This window comes from Protomyctophum parallelum, assembly GCF_964188405.1.
Source record: "Protomyctophum parallelum genome assembly, chromosome: 5".
In the NCBI taxonomy this organism is placed as follows: domain Eukaryota; kingdom Metazoa; phylum Chordata; class Actinopteri; order Myctophiformes; family Myctophidae; genus Protomyctophum; species Protomyctophum parallelum.
In genome coordinates this window covers 31,641,093-31,661,466 of record NC_139702.1, presented here as the reverse complement: position 1 = coordinate 31,661,466, position 20,374 = coordinate 31,641,093, and the positions used below count along the sequence as shown (strand labels likewise).

Here is a 20,374-nt window from a genome sequence, read left to right as displayed (position 1 = left end):
GTTTTCCCCACTGACTTCAAAGATGATACTAGGGTTGCACACCACCACAGGGAGTGCAGTGCCCGGCGTCGAGTCCGTCGGATAGCCGGTTGTCCAGAACCAGCACAAAATCCTCTGCCCGGGCGCTGGACCTGATCACCCCTATATCTCCATATATGGAGCTGGCCTGTCCCGACATCACAGCACTCCATATTTGGGCATGCCCGACACAGAACTCCATATATAGGAAGAAAGGGACACAGAGAGACGGATACAGGAATCTCCATGTATGGGAATAAAAGGGACACAGACAGATGGGTGGAACGGGTACTCTGACACGGGTACAACGGGTATTGCATAGCCAAGTGGGGAATGGATCTCCAACTTCCATCGTTACCGACTCTGTGCTTAAATGTTAATAGCGATGCTATTAATCCATTTGGGAAATTTCGAAATAATGAAAAGCAAAGCTTTTGCACACCTACAGGCGACAGGTGCGTAGGAGAGGGTACGGGGCCCCAAAAATGAACAAGGAAAACAACCGCACACTGTCTTCAAATGCAGTGACCAACTTTTATTTACAGGGAAATAGCAACGTTTCGGCCTATCATCAGGCTATCTTTATTTTGAAATAAAATAAAAAAGTCTTCTGAAAAAATATATATTCAAAGATTTGTGCCGCATTTTCACGATTTTTCCAAAATAGCAGACCTATACAAGCTCATAGCGCGCCACTCGGTGGCGCGCTATGAGCTTGTAGATCTGCTATTTTTCAATGGCTAAAGTATAACATAATGCTTAGTTAAAACACCAAAACGGGTTCCCGTTTCTTCTGGGGACCCCCTGGAACCCCTCCATGGACTTCTGGACTATCCTAGACGACTCAACCAACTAGGTACAGTATATCTCATTCTAAACCAGTGTGATCATAATCATAATCAGACAATGTGACATTATTGTCCATTCATACTGCCATTACAAATATGTAAATCCAAAGTATTCCAACAACAACCAAACATTTCTTATAACTTCACTTATTTTCTTTAATAACTTAACTTCTATGAATAGAACACCCCCACCACCACCACCACGCACGCACGCACACATTATTAGGACATCAATGGTGGACTTTCCATGCAATCCACTGCAAACAGTGGGCTTAGGTTCTGTCCTATATAACTCATGAAGGGTAGCAGAGAGAGAGCACTTGGATGTCAATTCTAAGCACAGGAGAGGAGAGTGCTTTATTTGTTGTTTTCACCATTTATCTTTGGCCCATCTTTGGAACAGTTTGTCAGTGTAGCTGCTGTCTGGTTCCCGTTCTGTGTTTTTTACCTCACTTTAAAGTCATGCTGAACCTCCATGGGCACCATCTATTGATTGGTTCAACCTCCATGGGCACCATCTATTGATTGGTTCAACCTGCCATCTATTGATTGGTTCAACCTGCCATCTATTGATTGGTTCAACCTCCATGGGCACCATCTATTGATTGGTTCAACCTCCATGGGCACCATCTATTGATTGGTTCAACCTGCCATCTATTGATTGGTTCAACCTCCATGGGCACCATCTATTGATTGGTTCAACCTCCATGGGCACCATCTATTGATTGGTTCAACCTGCCATCTATTGATTGGTTCAACCTCCATGGGCACCATCTATTGATTGGTTCAACCTGCCATCTATTGATTGGTTCAACCTCCATGGGCACCATCTATTGATTGGTTCAACCTGCCATCTATTGATTGGTTCAACCTCCATGGGCACCATCTATTGATTGGTTCAACTTGCCATCTATTGATTGGTTCAACCTCCATGGGCACCATCTATTGATTGGTTCAACCTCCATGGGCACCATCTATTGATTGGTTCAACCTCCATGGGCACCATCTATTGATTGGTTCAACCTCCATGGGCACTATCTATTGATTGGTTCGACCTCCATGGGCACCATCTATTGATTGGTTCAACCCCCATGGGCACCATCTATTGATTGGTTCGACCTCCATGGGCACCATCTATTGATTGGTTCAACCCCCATGGGCACCATCTATTGATTGGTTCGACCTCCATGGGCACCATCTATTGATTGGTTCGACCTCCATGGGCACCATCTATTGATTGGTTCAACCCCCATGGGCACCATCTATTGATTGGTTCAACCTCCGTAGGCACCATCTATTGATTGGTTCGACCTCCATGGGCACCATCTATTGATTGGTTCAACCTCCGTAGGCACCATCTATTGATTGGTTCAACCTCCATGGGCACCATCTATTGATTGGTTCAACCTCCGTAGGCACCATCTATTGATTGGTTCAACCCCCATGGGCACCATCTATTGATTGGTTCAACCTCCATGAGCACCATCTATTGATGGGGTGTGCATTTGATAGCAAATAAGTAACTTTTTGGGTGAACTACTCCTTTAATCCCCCCCTCCCAGCATCCTTCTCTCTGAGAGTCAAATGTATCCCCTCCCGTTCCTCTCCTTTAATCAGGAGTACCGGCCAGGATCAGTGGCTCTTTTATCCCTTCACTTCCCTTCTGTCCTCCTCCACATCACTCCCTGCTGCTGTTCACACAGGAGGGAGGTGACCTTGTGTTTGAAGCTATCGGGGAGTAAAGAGAGGCTTTTAAAGGGATATTCTGATGCGCTCTGTGTTCACTCTCTGCTCTTTTATCAGACAAGACGCCCTGAAGGAGCAGCAGACAGTAACCATCTGTATGGATGAGGAAGCGACTCCACGCAACACAGCAGTCAAACCGTGTGTGTGTGTGTGTGTGTGTGTGTGTGTGTGGGGGGGTGTCTGGGTCTTTGTCGGGGTGTCACCTTGTATCCCTGGATCAGTCCATTCTGGGTTTCCAGCGGAGGGGTGTCCCAGGTCAGCTCCAGAGTGGTTGGACCCACGGCTGACACTTTGATGGACTGGGGGGCCAATGATGGAGCTGGGAGAGGAGAGTGGAGGGGAGGGGAGAGGAGAGGAGAGGAGAGGAGAGGAGAGGAGAGGAGAGGAGAGGAGAGGAGAGGAGAGGAGAGGAGAGGAGAGGAGAGGAGAGGAGAGGAGAGGAGAGGAGAGGAGAGGAGAGGAGAGGAGAGGAGAGGAGAGGAGAGGAGAGGAGAGGAGAGGAGAGGAGAGGAGAGGAGAGGAGAGGAGAGGAGAGGAGAGGAGAGAATGTTTAAACCATGTGGAGAACAGAATGCTGGAATGTTTCTTTTCTGCACGTACGCACGCGCACGCACACGAAAACATTTTCTGAACATATACAGTACACTTGTATATGAGAGGTTGAAACAAGGTAGGCCTATTGCATCAGTCTGTGTGTGTGTGTGTGTGTGTGGGGGGGGGGGGGGTTATTTGCACAGTCTGTCTAATGGATTCTGGGCTTGACTCTTCGGTGAAAGTTAAACAAGGTTGGGCCATCACTACAAAATGGATGACCTCATGAATGAGCGTGCACACACACACACGCACGCACGCACGCGCACACACACACACACACACACACACGCACACACGCACACACACACACACACACACACACACACACACACACACACACACACACACACACACACACACACACACACACACACACACACACACACACACACACACACACAATGCCACTCATCCTTTCAAGGCCAGTGTCACTGTGGGAGGCAAGGAGAGAAAGACAATAGGCAAGGGGGGACAGAGAGAGAGAGAGAGAGAGAGAGAGAGAGAGAGACACCGCCCTGTGTCCATCCTTTGTTCCATCTCAAAGGTCATAGAGAGACTAGTGTATGAACAGATACATTCATATCTGCTTCTTTTTGAATTCCAGTCAGGCTTCAGAAGATCTCACTCCACTGACACATGTCTGTTATACTTGACAGATAACATCAGACGTGAGGTGGACTCAGGCAAGTACTGCGGCATGGTCATGCTGGACCTTTAAAAGGCGTTTGACACTGTGAACCACTCCATACTGCTGAACAAGCTGAAGGCAATCGGTTTTGATGGCCCATCGTTAAACTGGGTGAGATCTTACCTTGAGGGAAGGAAACAGGTGGTCGATGTGAATGGTACCCTGTCTACCTCCCTCCCAGTAGAGTGTGGGGTCCCCCAAGGGAGCATCCTAGGACCTCTACTGTTTCTAATTTATGTAAACGACATGAACTCGGCATGTAAATGCAATCTGTTCTTGTTCGCAGACGACTCAGCTCTCCTGGTCTCGGACAAAGTTAAGTCGCAGGTCGAGAGAGTACTCAGCACAGAGCTCGGTTGCATCTGTCTTTGGCTCTCCGACAACAAATTGTCACTGCACCTTGGGAAAACTGAGTCTATTCTGTTTGGTTCAAGTCATAACCTCAACAAGTCCCCGGGCTTCACAGTTAGAGTGGGTGACAGTGTGGTCACAAATAGGGAAGAGGTCACTTACTTGGGTTTTATACTAGATAACAAACTCACGGGTGAAAAAATGGCAATGAAAGTGATCTCAAAGGTCAACCAGAGAACTCGTTTCTTGGGCAGGATATCCCCTTATGTCAACAGCAGTGCTATGAGGACCTTGGCCGGTGCCCTCATCCAGTGCCACTTTGACTATGCGTGTACTTCATGGTACAGAGGTATCTCCAAGCTTTTGAAAACAAAGCTGCAGACCTCCCAAAACAAGCTTGTGAGGTTACTACTAAAATTGAACCCCAGGTCTCATCTTACCTCTGCCCACTTTAGTAGCCTGGGATGGCTAAGGGTGGAGGAGAGAGTATCTCAGCTCTCATTGTGTCTGGTCTTCAAGATCCTAGGTGCCTCTGTTCCAGAGTACCTGCTGGGCTACCTGCCCAGAGTGAGGGATGCTCACAGGTACTCAACCAGAGGAAGTCCTTATGATCTAGTTCCACCCAGTTTCAGGACACTCATGGGAAAAAATGCTTTTTTCTACGCAGCCACTACTCTGTGGAATGCACTCCCTCCAGCACTGAAATCCCTAAATTCTATTGCAATATTTAGGAAAGACCTGAAATCATGGCTCCATCTACACACTCACTGGTCATAGTTAGCTTCCGACCCTGGATAGCCCATCTCCCATGCTCAGGACTATTCTCTCAGGGTACCTCTTGTCCTATGTATATAGCTCCCAGCCTTATATATAAGGATTATGTTCCATGGTTGTTTTGTCTGTACAGTATGTATGTGTATAGTGTATAGTACAAAGTGGACCACAATGGAAACAAGCGAAGGCTTTTTTGTGTCTAAGTCCATTTGGCGTTTTTTTAAATGATGTCATTTTCTGTAATTTTCTTAAACTGCCAATAAAGTATTCTATCTATCTATCTAGAGAGACAGACAGACAGACAGACAGACAGACAGACAGACAGACAGACAGACAGACAGACAGACAGACAGAGATAAAAGACACAGACTGAATGATCAGATGAAAGGGTTGCGTAAACAGTATAGAGGACAGTGCAGAGAGATCTCTCTGTCCCAAGGTGACTGATGTAATCGGAGCAATAATCTGTAAAGGTTCGGTTTTAAACCAACTCTTTCTATCTCTCTCAGCCTCCCGAGGACACTTCAAACTAAAATATGAAATTGGGAATGTACGACCGCTGGGCGCTGTGGGTGACCTGCAATATCAGGAGCCATTCTATAAAGACTCAGACTCCACCTACCTGCCTCTCCAACGGACACTTCAACGGGGGCCGAGGGCGGGCTCTCACCCACGATGTTGTAGCTGGACATTACAATCTGGTAGCGCTTGAATCTCTTCAGCTCTGAGTGAGTTCACACACATGCACACACACACACACACACACACACACACACACACACACGCACGCGCACATTTTAACAATGTATTCATGTCCACACAAAGGACATACCTGTACAGTACAAGGACACAAATATTAAAGGTACAGTTCAGGGTAAAAGCATGTTCACTAAAAGCATGCCACATGTCTTCATCATGACACAATAAGCAAAGGGTCACTCAGTACTCTACTAAATGGTGCATTTATATAGCGCCTTTATCCAAGGCGCTTTACAGAGATTGTGCATTACATTCACCCATTCACACACACACACATTCATACACCGATGGCAGCAGAAACCATGCAAGGCACCAACCAGCACATCGGGAGCAACTAGGGGTTCAGTGTCTTGCTCAAGGACACTTCGACACTGACTCTGGGGGGGGGGGGGGGGGTTTCGAACAGGCAACCTTACGGTTACCATCCACCGCCGCCCCCTATACTACGACTATAAGTAACAGCGTCTCCGCCATATGTGGCGACTGCCAATTATAGCAGAGCAGTACTTTGCCAGACTTTTTTTTTGCCTCCCTTTTCGTCATCTAACGAAACCCTCTAACAACCAGTCTGTGGGTGCTTGTCCTTGGCTGCCAAATATAAAAACAAATAGTCTGCAGTTAAAAGCTCTGAGATGGTTGGTATGTAATGACCTTGGTCATAAAAAGCTTCCTCTAGGCTGTGGTCAAAGGTACAGGCTATCTCTAATCTCTGGACTCTATCAACCCCAACAACATCTGGTGTGTTAGCTGTCAACGATGTCTGGGTTATAACAGAGAGGAATCACGCAAGCGCACGCATGCACACGAACGAACGCACGCAGACAGACAGACAGACAGACAGACAGACAGACAGACAGACAGACAGACAGACAGACAGACAGACAGACAGACAGACAGACAGACAGACAGACAGACAGACAGACGACAGACAGACGACAGACAGACAGACAGACACACACACACACACACACAGACACACACACACATTTTACCACTTTTATTAAGCTTCACATACTGTGTCTAATGTGACTTTCTACCAAAGTATATGCGCTCATTAACAATTTACAACATCTGGTCCACTTGCTGTGATACAGGAAAACACTTCACATTCAATGTTGAACTGTTTGAACACAGATGGCTAAAAGTAGTTTCGCACACGGGCGAGTGTGTGTGCACATTTAGAGGATATCCGCCATCTTGCCCACGCGAATTACACACACACACACACACACACACACACACACACACACACACACACACACACACACACACACACACACACACACACACCCCCAAATGGCAAACGACGTTAAGTCCATTTAACACTCGGTGCAGCGTTGGCTTCAGTAAACAGACAATGAGCGACCCTGCCAAGTATAGAGCCATTATCACCGTGTGTGCATATTAAACATGGAATCATTAACATTCTTCAACCTCGTGGTCCTTCGTTTGGCTTTGGCCTATAACAGTTCCATCATAAAGCACTCACGTGTCAACTCAAACTCTGTCAGCGAGGCGCTGCTCGCCGTCTTGAAGGTGCTCTCGGCTGCAGGAGAGAGAGAGAGAGAGACACAGGTGCAACGGGAGAGAGAATCAATAAATCAATTAGGTTTAACAGTGGATGTCACCATTATCATGCCGTTCAATCAAGAGACTCCGTCTGATGACGGAAGGAAATCACTTTTAAAATTGTTTCATGTTTGAATAGGTTTATCTGGCTCAGTGGAGCTTGGATGCGACCCATTGAAAAGCAATGATGAAGTCAATTATCCCATTTTGGGGCGGGAACCCCTTTTGGTGTTATAGCATTATGTTATGCTTTAGCTATTGAAAAATAGCAGATCTACAAGCTCATAGCGCGCCACCGAGTGGCGCGCTACGAGCTTGTAGGTCTGCTATTTTTTGAAAAATCAAAGAACGACTGACATAGAAACATAGATTTTTCTGAAAACTGTCAGGATGTAGAAGACATCTTTAGAATCTGATCTCAGGTCAGAATGGGTTATAGTAGCACACGTACGGTACGGTACACTCCGTGCAGGACAGGTCAGTGTGACAGCGCCGCACACACCGGTCTGATACAGTTACTGTTACAGTCACAGATCAGGCCTCGCTGGAACAGCTGGGGGGCTTCAGTGCCTTGCTCAAGGGTGTGCATCACAGGTGGTTGTTGAGGGAGCACGCACACACGCACACACACACACGCACACACGCGCACACGCGCGACTCGACTCCCTCACCTGTGGCGACGGCGCTCGTGGTGGTGTTGTTCATGGTTGCCATGGCGTCTGTCGCCGTGGCGTTCAGCGGGAGCTCTCGGTAGTAGATGCGGTACCCCGCCAGCACACCGTTAACACTGTCATCACTGGGCCGCTGCATGGTGCACGCACACACAAACACGCACGCACGCACATGTACGCACACGCACACAGAAAGAGAACATTAAAATGGTGAGTCTGTTCCAGCAGCTCGCTGTCTGTCTGCCAGGATCTCCTGCTGTGTGTGTGTGTGTGTGTGTGTGTGTGTGTCCATTACCATTGTGTCTGTGTGTTGCTGTGGTGACTGACAGGCCATTGACAGCCTGGCGGAACATCACTGTAGCATGCGCGCACACGCACACACACACACCCACACCCACACCCACACCCACACCCACACCCACACCCACACACACGCACACGCACAGTCGCACACGCACACGCTCGCGCGGCCAGTGTATAAATAGCTGCGCTCGGGGACAGGCGGTCAAAGTAAAACCTGCGGGCAGCGCTACGCCCAGCTGCACCGTCCTGCAATAGGAGATTAGAATAAGATCCAGAGCACCTGGAGCATGTGTGGTCAAATAGAACTACACCTCATTTAAGCCGTTTAGGCCTGACGTCAAAATAAAATAAAATAAATCGCTCTGAAATAATATATATTCAAAGATTTGTGCCGCATTTCTACGATTTTTAAAAAATAGCAGACCCACAAGCTCGCTATGAGCTTGTAGATCTGCTATTTTTCAATAGCTAAATTATAACGTAATGCTTAGTTAAAACACCAAAAGCGGTTCCGCGCCCATAATGGGTTAAGATACCATCAAAGACAAGACTTCTTACAAGCCAAACCTCTCTGGTATTACATCATTATTAGCTTGAGCTGTTGGAAATAACCGGGCTGTATGCACTTCACTCCAGATTCATTTATTTTTAATGACTGCATGAATTAGAATACAGATAAAACTGGGACTGCGCCGGGAGTTCATTTTACAAACGAGAATCGATTTGTTGAACTGAGAATCGTTTCGAAAAACAGAACCGTGACAGCCCTGTCTAATGGAACGGTTCCACGGCTCTCTGAGGAGAGAGTTCAGCACCCTGGACAGCGCCGGATGAAAGCACACAGGCACGCACGCACGCACACACACACACACACTGAACACTTCAGCTTGTGTTTGCATGGACGGTCACGTAACCCCAGACTGGGAACAATCTCTCCGACATCGTAACTTTTCCCTTCATAAACGTGTGTGTGTGTGTGTGTGTGTGTGTGTGTGTGTGTGTGTGTGTGTGTGTGTGTGTGTGTGTGTGTGTGTACGTGCACGTGTGTGTGTACCTTCCACTGCACCAGGACTGAGGTGGTGGTTGACGGTTTTACTGCCAGGATCACTGGAGGCTCCTCTGGAACTGGACGGAGAAATCATTCACTTTCAGTTATAGTTACATTACATCTCTGTGTAGCACTCAAAAATCACACGACACTTGAAGCAGGCTTTATTGACATTCCTGCCCCACGCCATATCTCTCTCTCTCTCTCTCTCTCTCTCTCTCTCTCTCTCTCTCTCTCTCTCTCTCACCATCCTGTAGAGTTGTGACTGCGTCCGTCTCTTTGCTGAGGGCACTGTCTCCTATATCGTTGGTGGCCAGCATTCGCAGTTTGTACGACGTGAAGGGCTTTAGTCTGTGGAAACACACGCGCGCGCGCACACACACACACACACACACACACACACACACACACACACACACACACACACACACACACACACACACACACACACACACACACACACACACACACACACACACACACACACACACACATGCGCGCTCACACACACACACACACACACACACACGTGCACAAGTGTTTCAGTGAAAACAATGGGGCATTAGTGGATACTTCAGCTCAATGATCAGACTGTAAAGGCACAGAGTGTAATTTTGTCCTCTCTCTCCTCCACAGCCATACTGCTGCCTTCAGTGGCCTTGTGGAAGAACAAGTGGGGAGCCTTAGAAAGAAAAAGAAACACTTAATGTGCCACGTTCATAAATACGCTGCTGCTGTGTGTAGAACCGCTATAGTATACCATGGCCACCTTATCTGCATTTCTCCTCTGAACAAGGTGAACAAGGTATTACTGAACAAGACGTAAACATCGGTGAGATGCTCATCAGTATAAGGTACTCGTCTCCAGAGCAACTTAAGAGTCCAAGTGCCAGCCGCCATTACTTGCTGTGTGTTTCCTTTAATGCATGCTAATAGTCAACAAGTATAGCTTTGTGCCACGGGCAGTTTGCTCCAATTGAAACATTGTTGAGTGGTTAATGTTATAAGGTTATACAAAGTTATTTAAAATAACGAGAGGCTTCCAGCTGCATCTCGGTATGTATGTATATTATATATATAGTACTGTATATCTTATCTCGGGTACAATGTGTAAATATGTTGGTTTTTTTTTGGACATTTAGTTGTACAGTTTTGTAGAAAAGTTTTGTCTAATAGGGGAAGCACTTTATATACTTATAAGTTTACAGTTTGTGGTAAAAGCTCAAACTTTCCTTTTTTCCATGCCCATGCACAAAACATTTTTTACCCACTTCTTTTTACTTGTAAAAGTGTGATGTGATTGTGATTAAAATACACCTATAATGAGGTCTTCCTGGAGACCCCAGGCTGTTACCCCCCGCTCTCCTCTCCCCTCCCCCGACGTCACTGATCTAGACGTTAGTGTCTGGCAGACAGGAGATGGAAACTCAACGTGTATAATAACGAGAGGACAGGACAGGAAGTGTCCCCTGTGGGATTGTGGGTATCGTAGTATAGGGAATAGGACATCAAAGGTACACCAGGCTCAGGAGTGGAGCTCGACAACCAGTAGCACTGTGAGAGCGTCAGGGAGGATGTAGGCCACGTGCGTGCGCTTGTGCGTGCACAGTGTACACGGATGTCAGCCTGGGGGGTTTGATGTTTTGGTGCCAACAACATCTTGGTGGAAAACAACAGTTAAGGATATATATATATATATCAATAAGGCTTTCTCTCTGTGTGTGCGTGCATGCGTGTGTGTGCGACGGAGCAACAGGCTCCATATATATGCTCCCCATACGGTGCTTTTAAACGGGCTCACAACAGCATGAGAACAATAAGGACATCATGGCGCCGCTCGGCTGTCAAGGCAGATCCACTCTGCCTGCAGGCGGAGGAGGGTGTTTGAATTCTCATCATCTCAAAACAGGCCCCCGGCTGGTTTTGCAGAAACCAAAAAGCGCCATCACCGCCGCCACAAAGCAACGGGAGCGCGTCTCCCGTGTCGCATGTGTAAACACGCGCGACACCAGTGCACATATACGGTATACTGTACGTGTGCATGGGCGCACCTGATGAGTCGTGAACTGATGAAACCTGCAGTATTTACAGTATAGTGTATATCTGTGTGTCAGGCAGAGTAGTCCCACCACCTGCTGGGGTGACATATACTTCTGAGACGAAGGGGAAAAGTTCCCCTCCAAAATTAATAAATAAGTATCTGTCTGCTACTGTATATGCTACAGCATGTTCTGTAGGCTTTTGAGCTTTGAGTTCCTCCTCTCCTCTCCTCTCCTCTCCTCTCCTCTCCTCTCCTCTCCTCTCCTCTCCTCTCCTCTCCTCTCCTCTCCTCTCCTCTCCTCTCCTCTCCTCTCCTCTCCTCTCCTCTCCATAAAGTGTGGATAAACACAACCACTATATACTCCTTAAAACCAATTAGGCTTCCAGTTGTCATCATGACCCAATTATTTCTAGTTGTATGGGCTTCTGTAAGAAAACCCTTGATGTCACAAATCTGTGATAAGTGCGGGATGGATTAATGGCTGCTAAATATGAAAATAACACCCATGTAAACCAAGGCCAAAAACTCCTGTGCACCTTGTTTACATCACAGCCAACAATGGCTCTAGTATGGGTGTACGTATGTTTTCTCTCTCCTCTCCTCTCCTCTCCTCTCCTCTCCTCTCCTCTCCTCTCCTCTCCTCTCCTCTCCTCTCCTCTCCTCTCCTCTCCTCTCCTCTCCTCTCCTCTCCTCTCCTCTCCTCTCCTCTCCTCTCCTGTGTCCGTGCGTGCGTGCGTACCTCTCCACGGTCCAGGCGGTGGCGTTGTGAGGTACGTCGGCGGTGTTGGTGCTCCAGTCCTCGTCGGGAAGCTCTCTGGTCTGCAGGGTGAAGTACCTCAAGGGGGAGGAGCCCGCGCTGCCAGTCACCCAGTGGAGGCGGAGCCTGCGAGACTCCACCCCCTCCTGTGGGATGGACAACTTCCGGGGAGGCTGGGGACGCTCTGCATGAGGAGAGAGAGAGAGAGAGAGAGAGAGAGAGAGTGTGAGAGAGAGAGAGAGTGTGTGTGTGTGTGTGTGTGTGTGTGTGTGTGTGTGTGTGTGTGTGCGTGCGTGTGTGCGTGCGTGTGTGCGTGCGTGTGCAGGGGGGCAGAAGGGGAAGACAGACGCAAACATGAAAGAAAATGACATAATTTAGACCAGCTTGGGGCAAGCTAAACACTACGTTTGCAATAAACAACTGCAGTTAAAATAGCATGCAACTCCTTTGAACACTGTTTCAGAGACATTACAAATTATTATTGATATTAATCTATGAATGTGTAAAGCCACGCCCCTTTCCCCTGCATGGTGGGCTAATGAAATGAAGGGAAGGTTTGTAAGGAAATGCCTATATACATTCCACAGGGTGTTCATATAGAGCAGCTGCTTTAGCAAGCAAGCTGGTAAAGCTTCTCTCTCTGGTGTGACCTGAGGGGCGCCTGGTATAATGTTGAAATTAAGCATCCCTTAGACTTTTAGTGTGGCAGAGTCACTTTCATTCATTGCAGATTCACTGCTGCCACGTTACGAGACATGAATGTAGTGTGTTATTGTATACATGAAAAAATACATGTTCAACTCTTCATTTCCATTCCCAGCCATTCAGTTGCAAAAAGCAAAAAATTAAAAATAAAAAAATAATTGGAGACCCCCCCAAAATAATTTGGAGTTTTGTCTATGAACTAGTTTTGCAGCTTGAATAACGTCAGAACACTTTGATTTGATTCCTTTTACACCGTACAGACGTGCCATTTGAGAACGTCATGTCCTGCCATTGGCAAGACAGTGGATTTTCAGAACATTGCCAGTGAGAAAGGAGGTGTTGTTCTGTACTGTAGGCCTAAATGCTATTCAGATTGTTTTACAATGAAAGGAAGTGTTGAAAAGGGACACTTATTTTCAGTAACAAAAGAGAAGAACTAGCGAGGCTGAACAGTGAAAAGAACCTTGGGAAAACAAGTATTTCCAGGAGATTATTTTGATTGCTAAGCAAACATTAAAAAGCCCATAGACTTGACAGCCATATGACGTCATTTCAAAAGCCAGACGTTGGAGGGCCTATAGCGTCCGTCCAAAGAGATGGGCTCATGTCAACTCTCCACTGTGGACTGTGGAGCGTGCTTAAAGGCTCTGTTTGAGTATTTACTTCAATGGGCAATGGTTCACAGTGACTGATTGGTGTTAAATGGCAGTAGAGAGAATAAACCTGCTCTGCAGCCTACAGGCTAACCATCCCCAAGACTGTGTGAGCGCAGACCGCCCCGAGGACAGTATTCATCCGTCCGTGTGTGTGTGAGTGTGTGTGTGTGTGTGTGTGTGTGTGTGTGTGTGTGTGTGCGTGCGTGTGTGTGTGTCTGTGCGTGCGTGCGTGCGAGAGAGAGAGAGAGCATGTGCGCGTGAGAGAGAGAGAGATAGTGTGCTTGCTTATTGATATGGAAATGAATACATGCCCAGAGGAATGATAATTAATTATCCATTCTCTCTCTCGGCATGACATGGGCTTTCTATATGCATGTTCTCATGTGTGTTCTCTGTAATCCATACATTTGTTAAGATCAAGCATCTCATGTAACCACAGCAGAATCAAAGCGTGGATCATCACATGAGACGTGTGTGTGTGTGTGTGTGTGTGTGTGTGTGTGTGTGCGTGCGTGTGCGTGTGCGTGTGTGTGCGTGCGTGTGTCTCTTTGCGCTTGTGGAAGTTAGTCTGGGCACGTGCGCACGCAAACGCAGATGATAGACAGTGAGAGGGCGAGAGAGAGAGAGAAAGGACTAATTGTTTAATTCCAGGGGCGTCAGGTTATCGACCGTTCCCAGAAATAAAAGCATTATTGATTCCCTCTGACGTTTAATTAATCTGCACTTATGTGCTCGAAATACGTCCTTGCGAGCGCACACACACACACACACACACACACACACACACACACACACACACACACGCACACACACGCACACACACACACACACACACACAAGACACACCGTCATTCATCTCATCACAAGTCATTTTACACCACAGTATCGGTCTGCTCCCCTCTCTATGTTTCCATGGTATGTATTAGTACAGTATATACTGTACAGTAGCACCTTTTATCCAAAGTGCTTTATACGGCGTCCATTACTGTATATTCGCCTCACACACTGCTGGGTGCACACAAGGCTGCTAGACGGGAGCATTTAGGTCTCGCTCAAGGACACATCAGTGCTCTCTCCTTACCCCCCTCCTCTCTTCATCATCACTACTCCTACTGCTCTCTCTCTCTCGCTGCAACTCCCAAATGTATTATGTATTTATTATTTCATATTCATTTCCAAAACTGTTTGTACAAACTTAGCAGAAGTATAGCAGATATACAAGCTCGAAGCACGTGGCTTCATGTGCGGCGCCATAGTATTATCAACTGACAATACTTATATCCACCTTTTATATTGACGGCTTTATTGAACAATTTCCAGCGGAAATTGACAATAAAATGGCGACCAAATTAGGGCAGGAAATGTCAAACATAACGATTATGAATATAGGAACCTGCTTGTTTAAAGCAGGGATCTTATATTCTGACAAGTCCACTTCAATGGAAGTTCAACAGCAGTGTCAACACTATAGCTGACGACCAGTGGACATATTTTCATCCAGCGTAGGAAAAACAAAATGACGTCATGTGAGCAGTAATGATGACGGGAACCTTGAGCGGAGCTTCACCAGATGATGTGTGTTATTTCAAAGTGAAATATGGCTGCGCGCGCGTGCGTGTGTGTGTGTGTGTGTGTGTGTGTGTGTGTGTGTGTGTGTGTGTGTGTGTGTGTGTGTGTGTGTGTGTGCCGTTTGTGCGTGCGTGCGCGTTACATGCTCGCTCACAGACATCGAGTGGGGGGGATTGTCACTCTAGGGGATTGTGTCCAAAAGCAGTAAGATTGGGTGTTACATCAAAGTAAGTTTTCTCAGTAAGCATTTTTTTCACCATGGCGAAAGGGATACTGTAGTATATCAAATCCTATATCGGGGGGTGTGTGTGTGTGTGTGTGTGTGTGTAGTCTAGAGGAACAATGCACGGCCTTCTGGGACAGCGAGAGGGCTTTTAGAGTCTGACTTAACACCAGGCAACTTGCTTGAGAGGCGCTTCGCCTCGCATCCGTTCTCCTGAGTCAGGAGAACGGATACGCCTGGTTAAGTTATTGAGCGGTGTGTTTTTTTAAGAACCTTATACGACAGTGAGCCGAGGACGGTGGAAAGCCAGCTAGGCGTCGGTCGTGCTGCTGAAAGAGCGACGCGCGGATCCTAAGAAAGTTTTCCTCTCCAACAAACCAAACCCCTGAAGGTTCAGAGAGTCCATCTTCTTCCGCTGCATAATAATTGCTTCGAGATGCAATTATGTTTGGTGTACGAGACATAATTCAGACCTGGCGCGACCCGGGAGCACCACAGATGACTGAGCAGGAATAGGGCTCATTTTCCGGTGGCAACACAGAAGATCAAACGCGATCCAGATCATTTTAACCCATTCTGACGTGAGATCAGATTCTAAAAATGACAGTTATCTGAAGAAGCTATGTTTCTATGTCAGTCGTTCTTCGATTTTTCAAAAATACAGACCTACAAGCTCGTAGCGCGCCACTCGGTGGCGCGCTATGAGCTTGTAGATCTGCTATTTTTCAATAGCTAAAGCATAACAATGCTTACACCAAAAGGGGTTCCCGTCCGAAATGGGTTAAATGAAAAAATTTGCCACATTGATATTGCAAAATAAATGTCACAGCTCGAGCATTGATCAGTGACCCGCTCGCATCACCACCCTGGAATAATGATAGCCTGCAACCAGCTCAACCCAGGCGAACTTTCCTGACACCTCTCCACTTTTCTCTTCATGAAGTAGAACAGAGTTTTATAATGACAGGGCTAGTTGGTAACATGGAGTCACATTATGAAAGCCACAAGACTTCTTGTGGCTTTGTGAAACATTTACATCATCTTTTTTTTTTTTTTTTTTTTTTTTTTTACATCTGCTTGGATAATAAGACAGTGCCTGAGTCCTGGAAAGGAGCAATGACGCCTGTATGTCGCAATGACGCCTGCAATATCGGTATCACCCCCCAAAGAAAGACAATAATTATACCCGATAATCCATCACCATGGAGAGGCATTTCTCTCAATCCTACCCACCATCTACTCAGTGTTCATAAAATGTATCCTGTCCTGTGTGTCCTGGAAGACAGACATCAACAGACAAGGGGTAAATTAATGGATTTTGTCTCAAAATCGGGATAGGGTTTTTTTTTTTCAAACTGATATTTTCTTGCTAATTATATTCTGTCTTCCTGGACTTTCGTGATGCTTTTGGTACTCTGACCCATACTTTAACGATGAATGCCTTATTGCGTACACACAATATTGTGTGCAATACATCATACAGTCAGTCATCTGATGAAAACAACTCACAGAGCGAATACCTCTCCAAACAAGACACGCAGTGCCATCAATGAGTGGAGGCCTGACGTCGAAAGAAATAAAAAAGTCTTCAGAAATAATATCTATTCAAAGATTTGTGCCTCATTTTCACGGTCTTTCAAAAATAGCAGACCTATACAAGCTCGTAGCGCGCCACTCGGTGAGCTTGTATAGAACAGAGGCGTTTCTGGACTGGTCAGGTCCACAGGTAAAACACTCATGTATAAATCTAATCTATGGCTGACAAAGGGGGGGAAAGTGTGGTACAGTATTCTGAATACATAAAATGATTTATTAGGGTGTCTCCAATCATATACAACCTGTTCTGCTGCAGGCCGTCCCCCCCCTGTCTGACACCATTACCCACCCGAAAGGAGGTGGATAATGTGCTCCCCCATTTGACCTGCATTTTCTGGTTAGCATACCAGTAGACCAGAATGCGTATTCAGCAGCTATAGGCACACCCCTAAGCTTAAGCTTATTAAAAAGCTTGTAATGATGTTGTAAACGATCAAAAGCTCTGGATGCATCAATGAATCCAACAAGCATAGTAGAGCCCTGCCTTCTATATGTAATTTTCCACTGCTTCTTTCAGAGCATAAATGCATAAATCCGTACGATGCTTGGGCTTAAAGCCAAACTGATTGTCAGTGGTGGTTATATATACACTTAACCCATTTAGGCCTGACGTCAACATTTTAAAAATGTCTTTTTGAAATGTGTTTCTTTTTCTGAAAAACCTCATGTTTCTATATCAGTGGTTCTCAATATTTTATGTCAAGGACTCCTAAAATGATATAATATGCCGCCGACCTGAAAATCTGAAAATATGTTGTTCCAGGGACCTCCAGAAAGCAAAGATTTTAGTTAAAAACTGAAACTCTGAAAGAATATATTCAAAGATTTGAGGCACATTTTCACGATAATTTTTTTTTAGCAGACCTACAAGTTCATAGCGCGGCACTCGGTGCTGCGCTATGAGCTTGTAGATCTGCTATTTTTCAATAGCTAAAGTATAACATAATGCTCAAACACCAAAAGTGCGTTAAAGCCAAACTGAATGTCAGTGGTGGTTATATATACACTTAATCTGTCAAGGAGTAGTTTTTCTAGGACTTTGGACATTATACTAGCAAGAGCTACGGGTCTGTAGTTATCTTTACTTCCAACACTGGCAATCTGGGGCCGGCCAGCTTTACATGCTCTACAGTGATATTGTCCAGGCTTTTCTATCAGCAAGTTGCCTTATGACATTAGAGACGTTGTGAGTGTTAAAAACAGTGCTTTCTTCTTCTATTTTGCCTACATGGTAAGGCTCACTTTTAACACAATTAAACAGAGCTTCATAATGCTGCTATAAAGGAATCAATATGTGATTCAGTCTTATGCTATACTTACATACTAGAAAAGGGAGGTTTTTGTGTGTGTTCAGAGTGCCTCTCCTAGTAGACTAGTTGTCCCATAATTGCCTCCAAACTTGGCACAAAAATCTGTCACGTCTTGCCTTTGAACCGCTTACTTTTGGTAGTTTCGGTTTTGCAAGGATTAAAGCAAAAAACTAACAAAGACGGAACCTCATTACAGATTTTTTTTTTGTCCCAATCTGTGTATGTGTGAAGCTGTTTGAAGGGAGCCCCAGTGGCCCACACACACACACACACACACACACACACACACACCGGTGTTCTGTTTACTGAACAGGGATGTAAGTTTAGTGGGTCTAAGAGGAGAAAAGAAGAAAACGGAAAATAACACACACTTTTGGGCCTATTGACGATGACCCCCAAAAAGTTCCATATATGATTAAATATGAAAAAAAATTAGTTAACCCATTCTGGGCGGGAACCCCTTTTGGTGCTATTGAAAAATAGCAGATCTACAAGCTCATAGCGCGCCACCGAGTGGCGCGCTACGAGCCTGTAGGTCTGCTATTTTTGAAAAATCGAAGAACGACTGACATAGAAACATAGCTTTTTCAGAAAACTAAAACATTTTTAGGATCTCAGGTCAAAATGGGTTAATTTAAAACTTTGGTTAATAGTTGCAAATGGATAGTGATTTTCTTGTACAGTTAAGCGTTTAAATGTCCCATCCCAAACACACAGTATGTACAGTATGTGCAGGTGCATGTGTATGCTTGCACGTACCTCTCCGCTCCGTGGTGATGACCAGGGCCTCCTGGGACTCTCCCCAGCCCAGGGAGGTGCGAGCGGTCAGCCTGAACAGGTAGGTGTGCTCCGGGGACAGGCCGGTCACCGTGAACTGACGGCCAGTGGAGCCCACCTCCACCGTGGTCCAACGCTGGGGGTCCCCGCTGTCCAGTCTGTAGGAGATCTGGTACCCTGGTGGGTGGGAACGCAGGAGGAGAGAGAAGGTTAACGTTGGGTCTTTGTTTGTGCGTCTGTGTGCACTTCAGCTCTCAGGCTTACTCAATGTCACGCACGCACGCACGCACACACCCACACACACACACCTGCACCTCTATGAAAAACCAATTCCAGGATGTTGCTGGAAGACTTGGAACTGCAGGGCAATCATTTATTGAAATTATTGTTTTTGTGGTGTTGTTGTTGTTATATAATCATCGCTGTATGGAGACCTCAGAATCCCCCTCTCTCTGCATCCACTGTATTACTCAAGTGTACACTTTTTTATACAACGCACGCACGCACGCACACACACACACACACACACACACACACACACACACACACCTGTCCATGTACCCTTGGCTGTGACCTGTGGTGTATATATGACTTGTGTCCGTCCGTGTGTCTCGCGTGCACCCGGCCATGTAATTACACCAACGCCTTCACAGTGCACGCACACACACACGCACGCATTCAAGCACACAGAAACATACAGTATGTATACAACCCACTGATCCCTGACTAGACTTGGCACAGGTCACTGGTCACACGCATGCACGCACACACACACACACACACACACACACACGAGTATGTGATGGAGAATGTATAGAGTAGGTGATCAGTTGACAGTATTAATATGACTGTCAGGATGATAATCTGCTCTAATCTGGTTGTTTTTGTGGTAATCCCATCAGGTAGGTTGATTCTATATTCCAACTATATACCAACACGAAGCTGCCTCATTGTTGGATAACAGCCACACAATCCTTGCACTGTTTAAAACCACCAGGGACAATAATAGCACTGTAGTGTTACGTCATGATCTTATACACCATTGTTTCTCAAAAGTACCACATTTAAATATTTTGAGCCAGGTATACCCCCATGGATGGTAAAACATTTCGAAAATATGACAAATGTTCTCTCTTTTTGTCCTCGTCTGATGCGTCACGTTGTGAGTTTATATTATATGACTATTGGTATAAAATGTCTTCTACATCCTGACAGTTTTCTGGAAAAGCTATGTTTATTATGCTTTACTGAATACGGTAATACTAAATCAAAGTGAGTTTATAGGGAGGCATACTGTATACACACGCTGGCAGGGCGGAGTGTGGATTTGTAGGTACAGCAGGAGGCCGTGTCAAAGCTGTCCTGTTCTCA

The 20,374-nt window shown here is 46.1% G+C and overlaps 1 protein-coding gene across 1 annotated transcript in view; it reads right to left on the bottom strand.

The window, feature by feature from the left end:
- LOC310858326 (protein sidekick-1-like) overlaps positions 1-20,374 on the bottom strand; it is a gene marked incomplete at its 3' end in the record, with an annotated part of 358,338 nt that overhangs the window by 22,152 nt on the left and 315,812 nt on the right. The window contains exons 29-36 of the mRNA XM_083764434.1: positions 18,986-19,180; positions 12,150-12,351; positions 9,617-9,720; positions 9,376-9,446; positions 8,019-8,151; positions 7,268-7,324; positions 5,642-5,743; positions 2,816-2,931 (exon numbers count right to left, since the gene is read on the bottom strand). Coding sequence (XP_083620560.1) covers positions 2,816-2,931; positions 5,642-5,743; positions 7,268-7,324; positions 8,019-8,151; positions 9,376-9,446; positions 9,617-9,720; positions 12,150-12,351; positions 18,986-19,180 — 980 coding nt within the window. The remainder of the gene's footprint in view (positions 1-2,815; positions 2,932-5,641; positions 5,744-7,267; positions 7,325-8,018; positions 8,152-9,375; positions 9,447-9,616; positions 9,721-12,149; positions 12,352-18,985; positions 19,181-20,374) is intronic.